General features: G+C 47.3%; 1 protein-coding gene across 1 annotated transcript in view; it reads left to right on the forward strand.

The window, feature by feature from the left end:
- GTF3C1 (general transcription factor IIIC subunit 1) overlaps nt 1-22,138 on the forward strand; it is a 360,695-nt gene that overhangs the window by 143,854 nt on the left and 194,703 nt on the right. Inside the window, exons 17-19 of the mRNA XM_082260707.1 lie at nt 6,108-6,205; nt 6,384-6,480; nt 18,654-18,831. Coding sequence (XP_082116833.1) covers nt 6,108-6,205; nt 6,384-6,480; nt 18,654-18,831 — 373 coding nt within the window. The remainder of the gene's footprint in view (nt 1-6,107; nt 6,206-6,383; nt 6,481-18,653; nt 18,832-22,138) is intronic.

A 22,138-nucleotide genomic window follows, 5' to 3' on the forward strand; every position in this document is an offset into this window, starting at 1 on the left:
CAGGGACAGCCAGGGACATGCTGTCACTGGAGGGTTTTAGTATGTTCTGCAAAAGGCAGCAGTAGGTCATGCATTGATGTTAGCTTTTGCCATTCACTAGGGAGCAAGCTGTCCCATCCCATGTTGTTTGCGATTTGGCAGACTGACTCTTTCAGTTTGAGGGGTCTTGCGATCATGTTGAATGTGCTTGACCAGCGTGTGGGGCAGTCATTGAAAAGGGTCAGGCCACAATGCTCCAATATCTTCTGTGTTGCAATGGAAGACTTGCGGAAGAGGTTCACTATTGATCTTGCTTTATCTTCACACTTGCCTCCGTCTGCAACATGTGGACCACAAGTTGTAAGGTATGCACCACACATGGTGTCTGGTCCATGTCGATCTGTTGGTACCTAACAGTGGAACACAGCCAAATAAGCATAAAGTATAGAAAAGGTTTCTGTTCCATTCTATTCCATTCTATTATTTTAACATTTAACATCTTATGGGAATACTTTTACACAAGGCTACTGGAAAAATAACAAAGATGCATTCATAGAGTAGAGAAGATACTAGTGCCCCCATATAAATCATCTCATATCCATGTGATAATTAACTAGTGTCAACTGTGTCATGTAAAATAATATTAAAATTGGCTCACCGCAGATCATCAATTTCAGACTCCGCCTCAGAGTCACTTTCCGTCATGGGGGAGTCTTCCTCACTAGAGCTGGGTGATTCTTCTGCTGCTGCGGTTTGTTTAAATGCTGCCACCACATTGCTCCCGTTGTCTGTTATCATTGTAAGGATCTTCCTCTTTGGTATGTCCCACTCTTGCAAGCATTTGTCCACACACATTTTAATTGACTGTGCAGTGTGTGGGTGGGCTACTTGTTCAAGGGCCAACAATATGTGTTCAGGGTTATGTTGTTCAACACAAAAGTAGCATGCACTTATAGCAAGGAATGAAGCTGAGAGTCCTTTCTAGATCCACAAATCAGTGCAAATAGATACTCTCAGAGCAGCAGTCAGTCTCTTTTTGAATTTTTGTTTTTCATCATCATATTGTTTGTCAATCAGATTGCTTATTTTAGTTTTCTTTGGAACAGTCAGCTTTCTATCTACTGTCTCCATCATGCTAACAAAGTCCTCATCTTCAATCGTTCTGACTGGTAATCCGGAGCGCCCAATCCATCTTGCTATGGCCTCCTCCCTGGCCTGTTGTTCCTTAGAGTCAATTTTGTATTTTGAAGCACTTAAAAGAGCAGTGTAAATAGTTTGCTGTTGTGCACTGGCTTGACTTGGTCCATTATTTGAGGTTTTCTGTACCTGTGGGGTTAAATTAGGGGGGAAAATTCAAGTTATTCTGATTTTGCATTCTCTCTCACTCAGCTACAAGTTGTCTCCTTATAATATACAAAAGTGGAGTTAAGGGTATGCACTGCTTACCTTTGTATGAATTTCGGGATGAGTTGTCTGCAAATGACACTTAAAGTTTGTTGTACTTTTACCAGTTAGTGTCCACTCCACATGGTTTGCAAGGGGTCTTGTCCTTGGCATCAAATTTAAAATACACCCATAGATCTTCTCTTCTCTTCCTACCAGTCACAGACGCGGTCGCGGACATTTCTCTTGATGACAGTGCTGTGTGGATGACAGTGGTCAGAGCAGAGGAGGCCTGTAATGCTGCTGGACAATGCTGGGTGGTGGTCTCCGGTCTAAGGCATGGCCTGTAATGCCCTGGATGGATGCCTGCGGTGGTCAGGTCAGACTCAGAGGAGGCCTGTAATGCTGCTGCACACTTGCACAGTGCTGAATGGTGGTCTAAGGGATGGCCTGTAAATAATGCACAGTGCCCTGAATGCCTGCAGTGGTGAGAGGAGGCCTAATGCTGCCTGCTGGACAGTGCTGGATGGTGGTCTCAGGTCTAAGGGATGGCCTGTAATGCCCTGGATGCCTGTGGTGGTTAGGTCAGAGGAGGCCTGTAATGCTGCTGGACAGTGCTGGATGGTGGTCTAAGGGATGGCCTGTGATGCACAGTGCTGGATGGTGTTCTCAGGTCAAAGGGATGGCTTGTAGATAATGCACAGTGCCCTGGATGCCTGCGGTGGTCAGTGGTCAGAGGAGGCCTAATGCTGCTAGACACTGCTGGATGGTCGTCTCAGGTCTAAGGGATGGCCTGTAAAATGCACAGTGCTGGATGGTGGTCGGGTCTAAGGGATGGCCTGTAATGCCCTGCATGCCTGTTTGGTGGTCAGGTCAGAAGAGGCCTGTAATGCTGCTGCACAGTGCTGGATGGTGGTCTCAGGTGTAAGGGATGGCCTGTAATGCACAGTGCTGGATGGTGGTCTCAGGTCTAAGGGATGCCCTGTAATGCAAAGTGCTGTATGGTGATCTCAGGTCTAAGGGATGGCCTGTAATGCCCAGTGCCCTGGATGCCTGCGGTGGTCAAAGGAGGCCTGTAATGCTGCTGGACATGGACAGAGTGCTGGATGGATGGTGGTCTAAGGGATAGCCTGTATGCATTGCACAGTGCCGGATGCCTGCGGTGGTCAGGTCAGAGAGGAGGCCTGTAATGCTGCTGCCTGCAGTGCACACAGTGCTCAGAGTGCTGGATGGTGGTCTCAGGTCTAAGGGATGGCCTAATGCACAGTGCCCTGGATGGCTGCGGTGGTCAGTGGAGCCCTGTTTTAAGGCTGCTGTGCTGTGCACCATGCTGCACACAGTGCTGGATTGGCGGTCTGAACAGGATGGGCAGGCCTCAGCGGCCTGTATGCACACAAACACATACAGTGCCCTGGATGGCGGATGCCAGTGGTCTGAGGGGAGGCACGAGGCAGTAATGGCTGTTGGCTGTAACTCACTCAGTGCCAGTGGGTGCTCTGCTCTGGATGTGGTGGGTGCCAATGCCTGGGTGGTCGTCTTGTGTCGTGTGATGTGAGTCGGGTCGGGACTCCGGAGGCCTGGCTGTAGTGCTGCAGTGCTCTGGTGACTGGTCTCGACTCTCTTCTTGTCATCACGTCAGACGTCACGGGGCACGCCACGCCAGACGCCACACAATCGCTTGCTGGGAGCGGAAGCAGGCGGAGCTCCGTGAAAAAACGGAAGTTGGATAAACGTCCCTGCCTCACATTCTCGTTTTGTTTTCGTTCGTTAATGAAAACGGATTTGATTTTCGTCATAGTTGTCCTCATTTGACGAAAACGTGCTATACTTTGCGTTTCGTTTTCGTCACTTGAAAAATGCCGTTGACGAAAACGGTGCCGAAAACGTTTTCGTTGACGAAATTAACACTGTTCTGCTGTTGTGGGACTTCTGATCTTTACTGTTTTCTACATAATGCCTGAATTATTGACTTCTGTTCACACATACATATGAGTAAATACTCATATACACTACTCTAAACACTGCTAGAATGGATAACTCTTATTTTCCATTTGCTTCCATATGTAATAATGATCAATGCTTTGGTTTGCTTGTATTTTTTTTATATATTTATTCTTCATAGTTTTATTCCTGCAGTCCTCTGGTTATTCAAAAAATGGCACAGGTCCAGTCTCTTCTCTGGTGGCAATGGGTGGTCCTTCATCCTGGACTAAAGATGGCCATACACTAATAGATTGTTTCATTCAGCTACACTAAAAAAATGGAAAAGTCTCCCGCTGTGCACTGCTAAGTAAGGACTGTGGCTAATTGGCCGCAATCACCGTTCGCCTAATAGTTATCAAGCTGGCTCCTCCAGTTTTTGGATCAACGGATGTCTAGAAGTAGGGTGCCAAAAGGCCATTCGCTGCTAGAATTTCTGCTGGTTTATAGATCAGTGTATGGCCAACGAAAGTGGTGGGGTTATAATGTGTGAGCACCATTTAGTCTAGCAGTAGTCTGAATTTAGACCAGTGTGAGTAAATGACGGCTTAGCTCAGAGGAAATAGGTTGAATGAAACTGGCCATCGTTACCCTCTCTCCAAATTTTGATACTTGTAGAGCACAGGATAGTACTTCTGTGTACTTGTTTCTCCACAGGAGCCTCAGTTAGAGATGATGTCAGCGGTCACGATTTTGATTGGTTTTAAGTGACAGAGTTGATTAAGCAGACCATGGCAAAATTGTAAGCCTGCTTTAGATGGTGCGAATCTCAGCTGGTTGAGAAATAGACAATCACAGTCTGCTTAAACTAATGACACACAAAGAATGAAATGTTGCCATGTTTTTATTGCATACACCATGTAAACATTCACAGTGCAGGTGCAAAAAGTATGTGAACCCTTGGATTTAATAACTGGTTGAACCTCCTTTGGCAGCAATAACTTCAACCAAATGTTTCCTGTAGTTGCAGATCAGACGTGCACAACGGTCAGGAGTAATTCTTGACCATTCCTCTTTACAGAACTGTTTATTCTCAGCAATATTGTCTGGATGTCTGGTGTGAATCTCTTTCTTGAGGTCATGCCACAGCATCTCAATCGGGTTAAGGTCAGGACTCTGACTGGGCCACTTCAGAAGGCGTATTTTCTTCTGTTTAAGTCATTCTGTTGTTGATTTACTTCTATGCTTTGGGTCATTGTCCTGTTGCAACACCCATCTTCTGCTTCAGCTGGTAGACAGATGGCCTTAAGTTCTCCTGGAAATTGTCTTGATAAACTTGGAAATTAATTTTTCCTTCGATGATAGCAATCCGTCCAGACCCTGACGCAGCAAAGCAGCCCCAAACCATGATGCCCCCACCACCATACTTCACAGTTGGGATGAGGTTTTAATGCTGGTGTGCTGTGCCTCTTTTTCGCCACACATAGTGTTGTGTGTTTCTTCCAAACAACTCAACTTTGGTTTCATCTGTCCACAGAATATTTTACCGGTACTGCTGTTGAACATCCAGGTGCTCTAATGCAAACTGTAAACGTGCAGCAATGTTTTGTTTGGACAGCAGTGGCTTCCTCTGTGGTATCCTCCAATGAAATCCATTCTTGTTTAGTGTTTTACGTATTGTAGATTCGCTAACAGGGATGTTAGCATTTGCCAGTGACTTTTGCAAGTCTTTAGCTGACACTCTAGGATTCTTTTTCAACTCATTGAGCAGTCTGCACTGTGCTCTTGCAGTCATCTTTACAGGACGGCCACTCCTAGGGAGAGTAGCAGCAGTGCTTAACTTTCTCCATTTATAGACAATTTGTCTTGCCGTTTACTGATGGAACAGCAAGGCTTTTGGAGATACTTTTATAACCCTTTCCAGCTTTATGCAAGTCAACAATTCTTAATCGTTGGTCTTCTGGGAGCTCTTTTGTGCGAGGCATCATTCACATCAGGCAATGCTTCTTGTGAAAAGCAAACGCAGAACTGCTGTGTGTTTTTTTTTTTATAGGGCAGGGCAGCTGTAACCAACACCTCTAATCTCATCTCATTGATTGAACTTCAGTTGGCTGACATCTCACTCCAATTAGCTCTTGGAGATGTCATTAGTCTAGGGGTTCACATACTTTTTCCACCTGCACTGTGAATGTTTACATGGTGTGTTAAATAAAAAAACATGGCAACATTTCATTCTTTGTGTGCTATTAGTTTAAGCAGACTGTGATTGTCTATTGTTGTGACTTAGATGATCATCACATTTTATGACCAATTTGTGAAGAAATCCATATCAGTCCAAAGGTTTCACATACTTTTTCTTGCAGCTGTAATGTCAGCACCGCTTTGCATAATTTCAGAAGATCGGACCAGCTTCTCCTTTAAACTTCCCTTATACCTCCATCCCACGTACAAATTTAAGGAAATCTAAACTGAGCAACAGCCATAGCGTGACATAGTTTATAAAAAGTTAATCGAACATACACAAGTAGCTACTCACATTTAAAAACATGCTCGTATTACATGAGCTGTAAGCACATCCAGACAATCAATCTGCGTTCCACAGTCTGTAACCACCTAGACTGAAGTAAGCCAACAAGCCCCACCCATCGCGTTTCGTCACTCTTGACGTCATCTGGAGCAGCTGCTAATTTTAATAAGTGTGCTAGGCTCATTACAATATTGATTGATGTAACAAAGGTGCAGTTGTCCCTTAACAGGCAATTTGTAAAAATGTTACACTTTAATTGTTTCATCCTCTGTATTTTACTTTGCTTTGCATATTTTAGGTTGACAACCTTGAGGATTATTTAAATGATCCAATAAAAAAGCACACCTTGATCAGACACCTACCAAGACCAATGCGACAACAGCTGCTGTACAAAAGGTATGTGATAATATTGGATCTTGCCTTTATTTTTCAGCAGTTACTACCTGACATGAAATAAAAGCTGAAGTGGGAGGGGTAGATACATTTTGCACATACTAAGAAAAAGTCTGCCACAAACGATAGTGGTTTTGGTAATAAGTTTCTGCTTTTATCTTTTTACATTTTTCCTCCATAGGCGATATGTCTTCTCAGTGTTTCAGGGGCTTCAAAAACTGAGTTGCATGGGTTTATTGCAGTTTGGTCCAACTGAAAAATTTCAAGAAAAAGATCAGGTATGGTATATTTCTAATTTCTCATGTCTCCTATCAGGGCCACAAATGTAGGCCAAAATGTATTGTGAATTGAAAATTTGTCTAATGATACATTATGTAGACTTTGCGCCATAAGCTGGTATTGACAAATGTAGTATAATATTTGGCCCTGAGGATGCCCTTAAGATTAAAAGTATTAATTATTAGGCAGAGTTTAGCAACCGAAAAAGGCAATCCAGAATAGAGCTTTCAGCGATCCGGCTTTGGTAAAATACCTTTTCAGTTATGTTTGTATCTATGCCATGAAGTTGATGACCCAAGGCATAAATCATTGAATGGTCCTCCCTTTCTGGATAAATGGAAGGAATTCTGGATAAATGGAAGGAATTCAGCCCTTGTAGAACTACTTGAAGTACGAGGGGTGTTTAAGTAAAATTTGGCCTTTTCATTTTAGTAAGTAAAAAAAGGGATGCTAGCATGGCGGTACTACACGCAGTAGTAAGTGGCAAGTGTGTCCTATTACTGATAGGCAGTGCACATGTCGCAGGCCAGTCCAGAGATCATTAATCAAGATGGTAGACAATAGTGTTAGTGCATGCATGGAACAGTGTCTGGTGATGAAGTTTCTTGTGAACGAAGGCGTAAAACCTGTGGATGACTACAGAAGACTTCAAGCACAGTATGATGATGAGACGCTGAGCTGCAGTAAGACATTTGAGTGGTGTTTAAACGTTTCAAAGATGGCAGTACGTTTGTCAATGATGATCCCTGCTGCGCTGGTTCTCAGCCCACATCAGTCATTTCTGTAAACATTCAGCGCATGGAAAGCCTGATCATGGATAATCGATGCATAACCAGTCCTGAAATTGCACAACAGGCAAATCTTTCTGTGGCGAAGTAAAGCAGGCTGTCTTAGGATGGTTGAGGATTACTGACAAATCTTTGTATGCCAAAGCTTCACAGGCATTAGTGTATAAATGTAGCAGGGGAGTATGTCGAAAAATAAATGCAGTTTTCACTCCTTGAAATTTGTTCTTTTTTATTATATAAACTCAAAAGTCCCAGTTTGAACGCCACTCATAGAATAGTGTAGTCAAAGATGTTAAATCTTATTTTCTCTTTTGTTTACTGCCAGACACAGCTACTGTCATTCTTGACCATTGGGTTATACTGCCCCTACAGAAGCAGAGGACACTAGGCAGAAACAAACTTCTGATAACACCCATGGGCAGTCCCAGGGGGTATACTCCCTCTCCCTGCAATAGTCACTGTTTTTTTCTGCCTAGTCAGGAGTAAGGACCTAGTTCCTTGCTGGGATCTTTGGTCCTGGCAAAATTTTTTAGATAGTAATTTCTTTCCTACTGGATTTTTCCTTTGAGATCTAAAATCAACTACCGGACTGGGCAATGGGCCGGATCCGTGCCGCCAAGGGTTCTAACGCCATGGCGAATAGTAATGGAGAAAGTGGGCAGCCCTGTCTGGTCCCCCTATACAGACAGAAGGATTCAGACAGCTCTCCATTGATTCGTAATCTAGCCGTCGGGTTCGCGTACAGCACCTTCACCCAGGAGAGAAAAGTCTCCCCTACACCAAACCGTTTCAGGACCGCCCACAGGTACGTCCATTCAACACTGTCAAATGCCTTAGCGCAATCCAGTGAAAAGACAGCCCGATTTCCCGGGTTATCCACCGGGATTTGGAGATTTAAATATAGGAGTCGGAGATTCAGCGCAGTCGATCTGGTAGGGATAAATCCCGATTGATCTCTATGGATAATTTTTTGTATAACGTGAGAGAGTCGTGTCACCAGAACTTTGGCTAAAATTTTTACATCCGCAGTAAGGAGGGATATGGGTCTATAGGAATCAGCCTGTAAGGGATCCTTGTCGGGCTTAAGTAGAAGGACCACAATCGCTTCAGACATAGAAGCCGGTAAGCTCCCAGTACGAAGTGCCTCATTATAAACCTGGAGCAGGGCTGGCACCAATTGTTCAGCATACCTCCCATAGACCTCCGAGGGAATACCGTCCGCTCCCGGGGATTTACCATGCTGAGTGGATTTTAAAGCGGCGAGGACATCATCCCCCGTGAGGGGAGCATCAAGCATAGCCACATCCGAGGCAGAAAGTCTGGGCAATTCACAGGCATCCAGAAAATCCTCAATCTCCCGAGTACTAGCTGTTATTTTGGAAGAATAGAGGTCAGCGAAGAAGTCAGGCATCACTCTCCCGACATCAGACGTGGCATGCCAATGCACCCCCTGGGAGTCCCTAATCATGGGTATAAAGGCCGAAGGCTGTTGTGCCCAGATTAACAAAGCCAGCATATGGCCCGTGTTTTCCCCTTCCTCAAAGTACCTCTGTTGCAAGAAGAAACGCTTGTTTTCGGCTCGCTGAACCTATACCATTTTAGCTAACGACTGGGCAGCCAACCACGATCTCTGAGTGGCGTCTGAAGCGTCTGCAACATAGGCCCCCTCCGCCCTAGACACTTCCTCCAGTACTTTATTTTCCCAGGCCTTGGTAGCAGTTTTGATACCGTTAATGAACTGTATAAATTGACCTCTCATAAATGCCTTAGCAGCATTCCAAACCACCACCAGCCCAGCTGTATGTAAATTACGGGCAAAAAAATCCGACAGCAGGGCCGGCAAAGGATCAGGGCTGGGGAGAAGCGTCAACCAAAACGAGTTGTTTCCAGAGAGGTCTGCTCCGTCCCACAGGAAGGACCAGGCGGACCCAGAGCGGAGAGTGATCAGAGACCAGTCTCGGCTCGTAATCCGCCCCGACCACCAGCGGTAGGAGGGAGTCACTGCCCAACCCCATGTCAATCCTTGAAAGCCCGGAGTGAGCAGCCGAGAAACAGGAGTATTTCCGCAATTCAGGATGCCCCATCCGCCACACATCCGTCAGTCCGAGTTGCCCCACCTCCCGTCTAATGAGAATACAGACCCCCCCTAGAATAACTGGAATGCAGAGAATGATATTGATGACTAAACATTCTAGGAGCTAGATTAGGCTCAGTATGCGGAGGCAAATGGGTTTCCTGCAAACAAACAATATCCGCCCGCAGGCGTTTAACATTCCGGAGGACTGCCGTCCGTTTAACAGGGTCACCGAGGCCCCGAACATTCCAGGTCATTATACAAACAGTGTCAACCATGGTCTTGAGAGGGCAATGTAATCAGGATATGCAGCCTGTACACGCGCCGGTGTATGCCAGGAAGACAGAGCACCCACAAGAAACTCTGTGAGGGCACCCCAGAGCACAGGAACTCCAAGAAAACAGGACACTCGACCAGGCAAGAAGAAGAGGAGATATGCAGGGCCCAAAATGAAGCAGGAGCTGGTGGAATCCAGGCCAGTAGTGATGCAGTGGGTTGATGCGGTATGCATGGTGAGAACAAAATCAAAGTCACAATCCAACGGAGAAGGGTGAAAAAGGAAGGGAAGGGGAACACGTCTGCCACGTGTAGGGACAAGGACCAGTCAATGGGATACGTCCAACCAGGACAAAGAGGGGGAATCCGGGGAGGGACTGCAGATGCCACAGCAATCTCCTCAAAAACTGCGAACATGGTAAAAACAGTTACAGGCAGTGCAGCCGGACAGCGTCCGCCAGTCACGGTAACATAGAACAACAGCCGGACATCAGGACAGGATGGAACCAGGGATCTCCCAATTCAAAATAGTTAGCATTCCAGGGGACAAATTGCTTCACAGGAGTTGGCACGGAGCCCCGCGTCTGGGAGAGGCAGCAGCACGCAGCACCCCACCATTAGCGTCAAGCCATTGAGCAGCAGCAGCAGGCTTGTCAAAAAACAGTACCTCATCTCTGGCAACTACGCGAAGCTTGGAGGGGAACAGCATAGCATATGGGAGATTGAGGTCACGGAGTCTCCTCTTCACATCCACAAATTTCGCCCGCTGCTTTTGGACTTCTACAGAATAGTCAGGGAACAGTGAAATCTTAGAGTTGTCAATCTTCAGGTGCCCCTGCATTTCTCTGGCTTTAGTAAGGATAATGTCCCTATCCTTATAGTTAAGGAGCTTGAAGATAAATGTACGCGGAGGGGCGCCCGGGGGGAGGGGGCACATGGGGACCCGATGCGCACGTTCCACAGAGAACATGGCGGTGAAAGCGTCCTGCCCAAAGGTAGATGTTAACCAGCGTTCAATAAAGGTCACAGGGTTCTTACCCTCAGCTCTTTCGGGAATGCCAATAGCCCTGATGTTGTTTTGGCGCATCCTATTCTCCAGGTCATCCAGCTTGGCAGCTTGTTGAGCGGTAAGAAGGGCAGTGTGCTTAACTTCCCGTTGCAGGGGCGCCATGTCCTATTCCAAGGAGCTCACGCACCCCTCCACTGCAGACGTGCATTCCCTGAGCTTCTGCATGTCATGGCGCATAAAGGACAGTTCGGCTTTGACCCCCTTTATTTCAGCTGTCAGGGCCGTGATGGAAGTAGTGCACGTTGTCACAGCCGCCATGATGTCCCGCAGGGTGGGCTCCGAATCAGGGGATGGAGAGGAATGCATTGGGGCCTGCTCCAAGCCAGCCGCCTCCCAATACACAAGCTGGCGTGAAAAATCCCCCAACGGCACAGTGTCATCAGCGCCAGACTGTGAACCAGGGGAGATCGTCAGTGCCGACCCGCCGGTCGCGGGAGAATCACGGGTCCCAGGCTTGGCGAAAAGTTTTTGTGCAGCTTCTCCTTCTGAGAAGCACGCTGCTGGGAGCCGCCATCTTGGGCCGAAACGGCCGGAGCCACCTTGCCGTCCTTTCCCCGCTTGGACATGGCTACTGATCACTCACCCGATGTGCCCCGACGTCTAGAGGATCACGGAGTCACCCCAGAGGTAAGGAGGAGATCGGGTCCGCTGCCGTACAGGATCGTGAACAGGATGATCAGCGGAGCTAGCGGCTTCCACGTCCTCTCACATCCGCAGCTCGGCCACGCCCCTCTATTTTCCTGTTTTCTGAAAGTGCGCCAAAGATGCAACATTCCGGACTTTTGGTGTGCTTTCAGAAAATGCAGAAAAAACGCACAACCTAAAATAAATCTATAGGACTGCAGCTATAACTGCTGGTAAAATGTATGAAGACCCCCTTTACATTACACATCCCCTGTACCTCTGGACCCCTTTAAATTACACAACTCCTGTACTTCTGGATCCCTTTCCATTACACAGCCCCCCCATTGGAACCCTTCACATTACACAGCCCCCACCCCCCCATAGAACCCTTTACATTACACAGCCCCCACTCCCCCATTGGAACCCTTTACATTGTACAGCCCCTCCATTGGAACCCTTTACATTACACAGCCCCCGCCCCCCCATGGAACCCTTTACATTTCACAGCCCACCCCCCCCCCCCCATAGAACCCTTTACATTACACAGCCCCCACTCCCCCATTGGAACCCTTTACATTGTACAGCCCCTCCATTGGAACCCTTTACATTACACAGCCCCCGCCCCCCCATGGAACCCTTTACATTTCACAGCCCACCCCCCCCCCCATAGAACCCTTTACATTATACAGCCCTCGCTCCACTATGGAACCCTTTACATTACACAGCCTCCGCCCCCCTATAGAACCCTTTACATTATACTGCCCCCGCCCCCCCCAAATAGAACCCTTTACATTACACAGCCCCCGCCCCCCCATAAGAACTCTTTTTACATTATACAGCCCCTGCCCCCCCAATAGAACCCTATACATTACACAGCCCCTGCCCCCCCCCCATAGAACCCTTTACATTATACAGCCCCCCCAATAGAACTCTTTACATTACACAGCCCCCCCATAGAACCCTTTACATTACACAGCCCCTCCAATAAAACCCTTTACATTACACAATCCCCTCCCCCCCCCAATAGAACCCTTTACAATACAAAGCCCCCCTCCCCTTCCTACCTTATTTGGAGGTAGAATGGCAGAACGGAAGAGAGAGACTCACGAGCCCTGAAAAAACAGCGGGTATTGCCGGAATTACCTTTGCTAATTAATGAGCAGGTGATTGGTTGCTGGGGGGTCCTAGCAACCAGTCGCCTGCTCATAAACTAGCAAAGTTACCTCCGGCAATTCCTCCTGCTCCGCTCTCCTGTGTCAATGAGCGGCGTAGGCAGTCCAGCGGCTGGCTCCGGGTGTCATCCTGGTGCTCCCTGACACCCCCTAATGTGTGGCACCCAGGACGGACCACCGCCTCCCGTTGGTACTCCACTGTGTACACCTTAGCTGGTTCGGCGATGAGGCCGGTATTTACCATTGCCCTGGTGTCGCAAACTCTGACTGAGTGGGCTAAGCTCCTACGCTGTGACCTGGAGGGAGAACAGCTCCCCCCTGCCTTTGCTGAGCTGGCGCACCAGCTGCTCCAGGGGCTGCAATTTATCTGTGATGCCTCTTTGGATGCGGCTCCTCTGATGGCTCGCCTCTCTTTTTTGGCGGTGGTCCTTCGGCATGTCGTTTGGCTTAAATGCTGGTCTGCGGATCAGACTTCTAAAAAAGCCTTGACTGATCTTCCCTTTCAAGGAGATCGCCTATTTGGAGCTGCCCTGGATGACCTCATTTAAAGGTCTCACAGGGTGGGAAGAGTACCTTTCTTCCGCAGGCTACTAAGGGCAAGGAACCCTATCATAGACGTGGACCTTCCTTCTTGGCTTCCCTCAGGGGCGACTGACAAGGGCACGAAGCCTTTCAGGACCTCCTCTGGCGGATCCAAATGGACCTCGTCTGGCAAGCCGAGAGCGGGCTTCTCCAGACCTGCGGACAAGGCTGCTTGTGCATGAAGGTGCGCCCTCACCCATATTGGGGGTGGGGGGACGTCTTCACTGGTTTCCGGAGCCGCGAACTTCCCTGGTACAAGAGAAGTGGGTCCAGGAAGCCATTCGGTCAGGCTACAAGATCAAATTTTGCTCTTGTTCCCCAGCAAGGTTTTTTCCTTCCAACCTGCGCCTGTCCCCCGACCGGGTTACAGGGTCTATTTTTGGGGTGGTACAAGACCTGTTCCTTCAAGGGGTGATTGTTCAGGCATCGGAACGTTTTCAGGGTTTTTACTCAAACCTGTTCAAAGTCCCAAGGAAGGAAGGCAAAGTACGTCCAATCCTGGACCTCAAGGCGCTAAACTGCTTTGTGTGTATACAGAAGTTCAGAATGGAGCCCATTCGAACAGTGGCATCCCTGCGTCGAGGATTTCCTCGCCTCAGTCAGATCAAGGATGCCTACCTTCATATTCCAATATGTGCCAGTCACCAGCATTTTCTCTGCTTTGCTGTGGGAGAGGAACATTATCAGTTTTGTGGCATTACCCTTTGGGCTCGCCTTTGCTCCTCGGGTCTTCACAAAAGTGTTGGCTCTGGTGCTAGCCTTGCTACGCCAACGGGGGATCGTGGTACTGGGCTACTTGGACGATCTCCTTCTGCGGACGGAGTCTCCTTCTGTTCTGGTGAAGAAGCTGGAGATCACAATATGAACTCTGCTGGAGTTCGGCTGGATTCTGAATTTGCAGAGGTCTGCCCTGGTTCTGTCCACAAAGTTGGACTATTTGGGCCTGACTCTGGACTCAGCCATAGTAAGAGTGCTCCTTCCTCTGGACAAACTCCAAAAATTGCAGGCTGTAATTCATCTCCTGCTGTCCAACAGATGGTAATCCCTCCGGACTTGCATGTGGGTACTGGGTCTGATGGTATCCACCTTCGAGGTGGTTCTGTTTGCACAGTTACTTACGAGGTCCCTACAAAGGGAAATTCTGACCAGGTGGGACAAGACTCCGCAGTCTCTGGACAATTAGATCCGGCTGAGTCAGGGAACAAAGGAGTCCCTGATATATTGGCTTTGCTCTCCGGCGCTTCGGCTGGGAAAATTCTTCCTCCCCTTGTATTAGACACAGTGGTCACCACGGATGCCAGCCTGTCTGGCTGGGGAGGCGTCCTCGGCAAGCGTTCTGTTCAGGGGATCTGGACGCTGTTCAGGGGATCTGGACGCAGGGGATCAAGTTTGGCTGTTTTGAATGCTGTCATTTCTTTTAAATCTGGCGCCGTTTTTACATGGAGACCTGATCAGAGCTGAATGCGGCTTTGATCGGGTCTTCTCTTCGGCAGCCATGCAGGTAGGATGCCCGGGTCTCCCTGTGGGACAGGAGACCCAGGCGAGCCGTGGAAGGTGACAGGAGGGGGGGACGTCCCCTCCCGCTCCTTGTAATGACAGCCGAGCGGCTTCTCAGCCACATCCGTTGTCATTACAAGACAGCCGACCGTCGGCTATGGACGCCGGTACCGGGGTGGTGCCTCTAGCTGCAGGCATCACTCCGGTACAGCACTTTCCCGAAATATCGACAATATCGGTAACCTCGGGGCCCGATCCCGATATATCGGGGAAAGTGCAGATCGGCCCTCGATATATTGGCATTGCCGAGAATCGGTCGATCCCTAACAAGAAGTGCCCTGGCAGCTCTGGAGGTAGCCGGCATTCTAAGGTGGGCAGAACGGTTTGTTCATGCCCTCTCCACCGTACACATTCCCGGGGTGGAAAATTGACAGGCAGACTACCTCAGTAGGCAGGTGTTGGATGTAGGGGAGTGGTCCCTTCATCCGAAGGTGTTTCATCAACTGTGTCACTGGTGAGGCATTCCTGAGGTGGATCTGTTGGCGTCTCGGCTCAACAGAAAGGTGCAGAGATTTGTGGCTCATTCAAGGGATCCACTGGCAGATGCCACAGACCCGCTGGTGGCCCCATGGGGTCAGTATCGTCTGATATACGCTTTTCCTCCTGCTTCTGCCCAGACTCCTACACAGGATCGAGGCAGAAGGGATTCCTGTCAGCTTAGTGGCCCCGGACTTGCCTCACCGGGATTGGTACGCCGATCTGGTGCGTCTCGTCACTGACGTTTCTTGGAAGCTTCCTCTCAGGGAGGATCTGCTGTCCCAAGAACCGATCTTCCATCCTGCTTTACAGTCGCTGGCTTTGACGGCTTGGCTGTTGAACGCCAGGTGCTAAAGGATAGAGGTTTGTCATTTGTCTGAGTCGGTGATTCCTACGTTGTTAAAATCTAGGAAATCGAATTAGAGGAAGATCTACAATCATGCGTGGAAGACGTACATTGCATGGTGTGTCTTTTGGGGTACATCCTCGCTCCTTGTTGGTGGCTCGGATCTTAACCTTACTTCAACGGGGGGTTGAACAGAAGTTGGCCTTGAGTACCATCAAGGGCCAGGTGTCGGCTTTGGCGGTCTTCTTCCAACGATCTTTGGCCACACACTCCCTGGTGCTTACCGTTCTTCAGGGTGTCTGACATATGGTCCCTCCAGTGCGGGCTCTGTTGCTGCCTTGGGATCTCAGTTTGGTGCTTTCAGCTCTACAGAAGCCTCCCTCTGTAAATATTTGGGCGATTCCCCTGCTTACGCTGTCCCAGAAGGTGGCCTTTTTGGTGGCTATCACCTCTGCACACAGGGTGTCAGAACTGGCGGCGTTATCCTGTCCTTCACCTTATCTGGTTATTTACAAAGATAAGGTGATGCTTCGCCTCTGTCCATCTTTCCTTCCTAAGGTGGTCTCTGACTTTCATTTGAATGAAGACTTTGTTACCTTCCCTGTGTCCCAGGCCTAAACATCCAAAGGAAATTGCCTTGCATGCCTTTGATGTGGTCTGGGCAATTAGGGTGTACTTGAAAGCTACCAAGTCTCTCAGGAAGTCACTCTCTATTTGTGCTCACAGATGGACCTTACAAAGGGTTGTCCGCTTCTTCTGTGTCCATTTCCAGATGGATCAGACGGTGGTTCAGGCCTATTCCAACAGGGGTCAGGTTCCCCCTAAACAGAAATTTACAAAAAAAAAAAAAAGCTTGACATGTTGGCTACCTATTTATTTGGCTCAACCTCATCTTTTACATTTATTGGAAAAATTGGGTAATATATTGTGCTTTTGTGCCCTAAAATAAACTTTTCGCTGAATTTTTAATGGGCTCAAATTGCACTGCACTACACCAAAAGTAGTGCATGCACTACTCTTGGAACCTCACTGCAACCAGATCTCATGATACTTCAAATTGCACTGCACTACACCAAAAGTAGTGCATGCACTACTCTTGGAAGCTCACTGCAACCAGATCTCATGATACTTCAGTGCAATGCGATCCAGTGCAGGTAAACGCACTGCGTTTGTCTTGTCGTAAACTTAACATTGACACCCGCTGCAGATGGCATCTGCATTGCGTTTTGAACGCAATTTTCCGCACTGCGTTCTGGTGTGAACCAGCCCTTGGAAAATGTACCATGCCCCAAGGGTAACTCCACTTTCTTTGGGAAAAAGAATTGTAAATATAAAAAGAAAAATAGTATAGAAATACAATTGCGACACAAGTCATATTGTAATTGAATGTTACTAAAGATGTACCTTTCCTTTTAAACTCTGCAGCCCTGTAATGTTATGTATAATGCAATGCAATATGGCTACCTGGAAATGTTCTGTGCACAGAATGTGTATAGAACACCCCCAGAACCATAATTTTCTGCTTGTGTGATTGGCTCACTGATTTTCTCAGAAGTCTACACTAAGAGACAAGTCAGATTTCAGGCATCCACTGCAACAAAAATGTCTCATACTCCCAATAGGAAATGCAGATCCTGCAAGTTTCCTCATTAGAGTCCTGCAGGTGCAGCACCTGGATGATAATTATGAAACCATTCCAACTAGATTCACTTTCCCACATGGGCTCAGACAAACACACAGGGATTTCTTAAGAATAACAAAAGGTAGGAATCTGCAACCTAAGTTTGTTAAAATCCTTGCAATGTACATAGATCACCCAGAGGGTAATGTTATTTTTTAAACGTGTGCAAAAAACGCAACAGCTCTGGCACCAAAAAAGTTATGCAATAATGCCTTAAAATATAATCACATTGAAAATATACTAGGGGGATTTCTATAAAGCAGTTACAAGTGGTATAGTGGTATTTAAAGTGGTATAGCCTCTTTAAAATGGCTTGCGGCTAACTCTGGAAAGCCTTGTGACAGTTTCCTAAAACTTTCTTACACAGACGCCAGATGCAGTTGGTTCTTATTATCGCCAATTTTTTAATCTGTTACTATGTCTGCAACAGCTCAAACAGAATTACCACCAGTTTGCAGATTGGCAAACTGGCAATAATTTAGACCAACTCTGAGTTTGTGTACAAAGAAACACCAGTGCTCTGAGTGTGCCATTTTGTGCTGGAAAGCTGTTTCATGGAAATGACCGCTTCCTGCACAGGAGCTCCTTGGTTCCTGTGAAGTTGGTGGCTCCCAGTCTCCTAACTGATGATATTTCCCCAGTCATTTCAGCTACCAGCTGAAAGTTTCTCTTGCTGGTAGCTGAAAGTAAACCAAGCCATATGAACTTTGTCAGCCAGCATCCCCGCCCCTGTATTTCCTTTAGCTGTCAGCTGGGGTATCTTCATAGTTGCCAATTGAATGAGGTCAGGGATGAGTCATCTGTTGCTACGACATTGACGGCTGCTGAGCCAACAGTGTCCTAGCTAGCTGGGGCTCAACTTACATTGAGGACAGAATGTCTGCTGTATAGAGACTCCAACCTCTGTGTGTTGTCCCCCTTCCTGTGATATACAGTACTCATGTACCCGTTCCTGATGGGTACATGAATCTGTCACTCTCACCGTTTGTTGTGTAAAGGAGTGACAAAATATGAAAAAGTGTCTGGGGCTCTTGAATTCTACCGATTTTATATTTTCCTGTTGCAAAGAGAGACTTAATCAGCTTGTCTTTTTAGCAAGTTTTGCCTCAGTCAAATTTTTATGTAATTCAATACTCCCTTGAAGCAGTTGATGTGATTGTAAAGGTTTTTTTTTTTTATATATAATTCAAATCATAAATATGTCACACTTGCCTGCTCTGTGCAAAACAATAGTTTTGCACAGAGCAGCCCCAATCCTCCTTTTCTCGGGTCCCCCAATGGCACGCTGCTTGCCATGGGTGCACGCATGCAAGCCAATGGCTGTATCTGAGCTGATGAGGAGGGAGAGAGCCTCGGCTCTCCTGCACATTGCTGGTTCGAGATCGGGCTCAGGTATGTATTTTGGGGGGGCTGCAGGGGAAGCTGCATGCGGAGGTAAAAAAAAACCTTCTTACTTTACAACCACTTTCATTTGTGCTAATCTATGCATTAAAAGATACCTATTGTCCTCTTTTTGTCCATTACAGATATTTGTCTATGTGAAAAAAAAAGCAACAATTGTTGATACAACTGCCTGTGATCCTCATTACAATATAGCTCATGCAAGTCTTCCTTTTGAAAAGCGTTCTTACCATTTGGAAAACTTTCAAGATGTGGAAAATTTTTGGTTTGATTTGCAATTCGTTTGTCTAAATACACCTTTGGGTAAGCAGTGTTTTAGAACGTTTTAACACATTTGTCAGTCTTTTACTGGTCATATTAAATGTTCATACAACATAAATACTGTCTGTATTCATATTAAATATTCTGGAGGAAAATCTCTGTAATATACATTGAGGTTAGTTTATCAAAACTGGAACAGACAGAATATGAATCAGCTGTGTATGGCAACAGATCAGTGTCGTATCTTTTATTTTCAAATAACCCCTCATAAATGACCTCCCCCACCCCTATTTCAAGTCGTTATTTAAAAAAAAAAAAACACGTGTGGTGTGTTCACTATGATGTAGCAATTTCAGAAGGCAGCAGGGCCTAGCCTAGGACAGAAACCCTTGCAGCACAAAAAGCAACAAAACGGTAAAAAATAAATGTGTTTTAACATTTGTATAAGACGGAGAGGGAGGGACAAAGTTAGAAATTGTTGTGTAATTGAGAAGTTCTGTGCGTAGAATTTTACGCACAAATCAAAATGTTTGCCTAAGTAAAGTTCCCCTTATTACTTGATAATTAATGTTCTTTAGGCCCCCTGCAGTATAAAATGAATTGCAACATCCTGCACTTCGATCTCTACGGCCTATAATATTTCTATAGATAATTTGACAGATGACACGCAGAGGGGTGCTCACTGACTTTTCAAGTTTCCGTGTCAAAGGTTCCGTGGTGCGTTCCCTTCTAGTGCAAGTTGGAAGCAGTTCTGTTGTCTGCTGCAGGACATGATTCAGGCACAGTGCTGACAATGTGGAGAGGTGGGGATTGTGACAGCTGATGTGTTGAGTGTTAAATCTATGGGTACATTGCAAGGCATGGTGATAGCAGATGACAGCTGGGAAACAGTAATTAGCTTTCATAATGGGGTGCCTTCGGCATGTGGGCTTGCCCCTACTCATTTTCAGGGTGGGGTGGTTGCCTTCGCTGGTTCAGACCATGGCCCTCTTCGCCTTCCAGTGGCAGGTTCATGGTCTTTTCTGCCAGTCTACATGATAGATGTTCCTTCCAATCTGCCTGCCCTGTTCCTTTCTTTCATTCTGCCACTTGTTCCTTTCTTGTCTGTGAGCGCTGTATAGGATGGTGCAGATTTTGCACCTTTGGGGCATAATGGTCCTGTTCCAGAACTGGAGAGGTTCTCGGGCTGTTGCCTGTAAGTTCAGCAGAGGGCAGGAGTCTGTCCGATCCGTATCTCTAGGCCCTGCATTGCCTTGTGAAAGACAGAGGTTAAAGATGACCACAATCCGCTTTGGGGTGGCCTTTCTTCCTCAGGGGATTCCTGGCCTCTATACACATCGAGAACTCTTATCTGAACGTCGTATCTTTGCTGGCACTTGCAGTCCAGGGCGCGCATTGGTCAGTTTTTGCTGCTCTGCTCCTTGGGTGTTTACCAAGGTGCTGGCCCTAGTCCTGGCATAGCTGTGACAGCCAGAGACTTCTATGTTGGACTATCTGGATGACCTCCATCTGCGAGAGGAGTCTACTGGCATTATCTGACACTGCCACTCTCCATGTGCATTCTGCAGGTGCTCCGCTGGGTGTTGCACCTCGAGAAGTCTGATCTGTCCCCGACCATACACCTGGGAAGTATTGTGCTCTTCCCCCCGACTCGGAGCGAGCCATAGTTGTCCCCCCAGCCAAGCTTCTGGTACTCCAGACTGTGGTATTGTGGCTGCTGTCCCTCTAGTGGTTTTTCCTCCGTCTTTTTGCATGCCGGTTCTGGGCCTTAGCGAGTCCATCTTCAGGTAGTTCCTTATGCGCAGCTCAATACGAGAGTTCTTCAGAAGGGAATCCTAACCAGGTTGGATACATCTTCTATGTCCTGGCCAACCAGATGCACATGGGATACTTGGCTGGGGCCTTCTTTCTGTGGGGGTTTCGGTCTCCATCTCTTTGGCCTGGAAAGTCGTCTTTCCATTGGGCAGTAGTACTCATGGCTGCCTGGCCAGGATGGGGTAGTTCTGGGTTCCAGTTGGCCCTGGGTGGTTGAATGCCAGAGGAGTCTCCACTACCGATTACTGGCCTAGTGTTGCAGTCGCTCAGCCTTTGGCTAAGTCCTTGGAAGGAGCTCTGCGAGGACTACCGGTCAGGATCCTGATGGAGATGGCCTCTGCTTTGGCCTAGACTATTTGCTAGGGTGGGACATGTGCTAGGCAGCGGCGCTGGAGATCACCGACATTCTTCAGTGGGCAGATCTTCTCCTGCTGGCTTCCTTCGCCATCTACATTCCAGGAGTGGCTATCTGGTAGGTGGATGACCTTGCACCCACATGGCTTCATCAATTTTACCTGTGGTGCAGTTTACTTCACGCGCGTCTGGTGACCTCCCGTCTCAAAGAAGGGGTCGAGGTTTATGGCAACACGTCGGATGCCCTGGCGGATGCAATAAATGCTTAGGTGGCGCCATTACTGCCTCTGTTATACTTTTATCCCTCTCGAACGTCTCCCTCCTTTGCTGTGCAGAATAGGGGCTGAAGGGTCTCTAGTCCTTTTGGTGACTCTAGTTTGACCATTTCTTGGTGACTCTGCAAAAGGGGGCTGATCTTTCATCCTGCTTACCATCGCTGGCCTTGTTGGCTTGGTTGTTAACAGCCAGAGTCTGAGAAACTTGGGGTTACCTGACCTGGGCTTCCCACAGTTTTGCATGTATCTTCACCTTTTGGAAGGTGTCCATTTTGTGGCGTGTGGCTGCCGATCTGCACAACGTGCCTTCTCGATGCTTGGCATTTTAGTCTTTCTTCTTTGGGGCTCAGATCTAAAATTGTAGATAAAAGGGTGAATTGGATCAATTGACCCAGAGCACCAGGCAGTGCTGATAAATCGTATATGAATGGTAAACATGAATGTGACCTATATTCCAAGGACACAAATGATAATAGATCAATAAATATATTAAAATTTGAAATAGATAAAATATGCAGTAATGGAACTAATTATAATGAAAAGGTCAATGTGTGTATATATGTGTGTGTGTATATGTGTAATATATATATGTATAAACAAGTCCATTTGATAAGGGATGATCCTGAAGTACACCATGTGAGGGAAATCCTATAAATAGTCCTTTACCACACCACGTGCAGCCTCTCCCAGTGGTACCGAACTCACCAGAAATCAATGGGTAGAAGGCACATAATTTCCTTTGAATGCAACCAGGACCTCAATGACCACCCAAACTGGATATTCTTAGGCAGATACAAGCAGTAATCCTGGAATGAGCAATTCTCTCCACACCATTCCTCTTCACTCCAAGAAGGGAGATGACCAGGATTCTTATCACAACTCTCCACTCAAAAAAAATCTGAAGC

Source organism: Pelophylax lessonae (assembly GCF_965119305.1).
Source record: "Pelophylax lessonae genome assembly, chromosome: 6".
Taxonomy (NCBI): domain Eukaryota; kingdom Metazoa; phylum Chordata; class Amphibia; order Anura; family Ranidae; genus Pelophylax; species Pelophylax lessonae.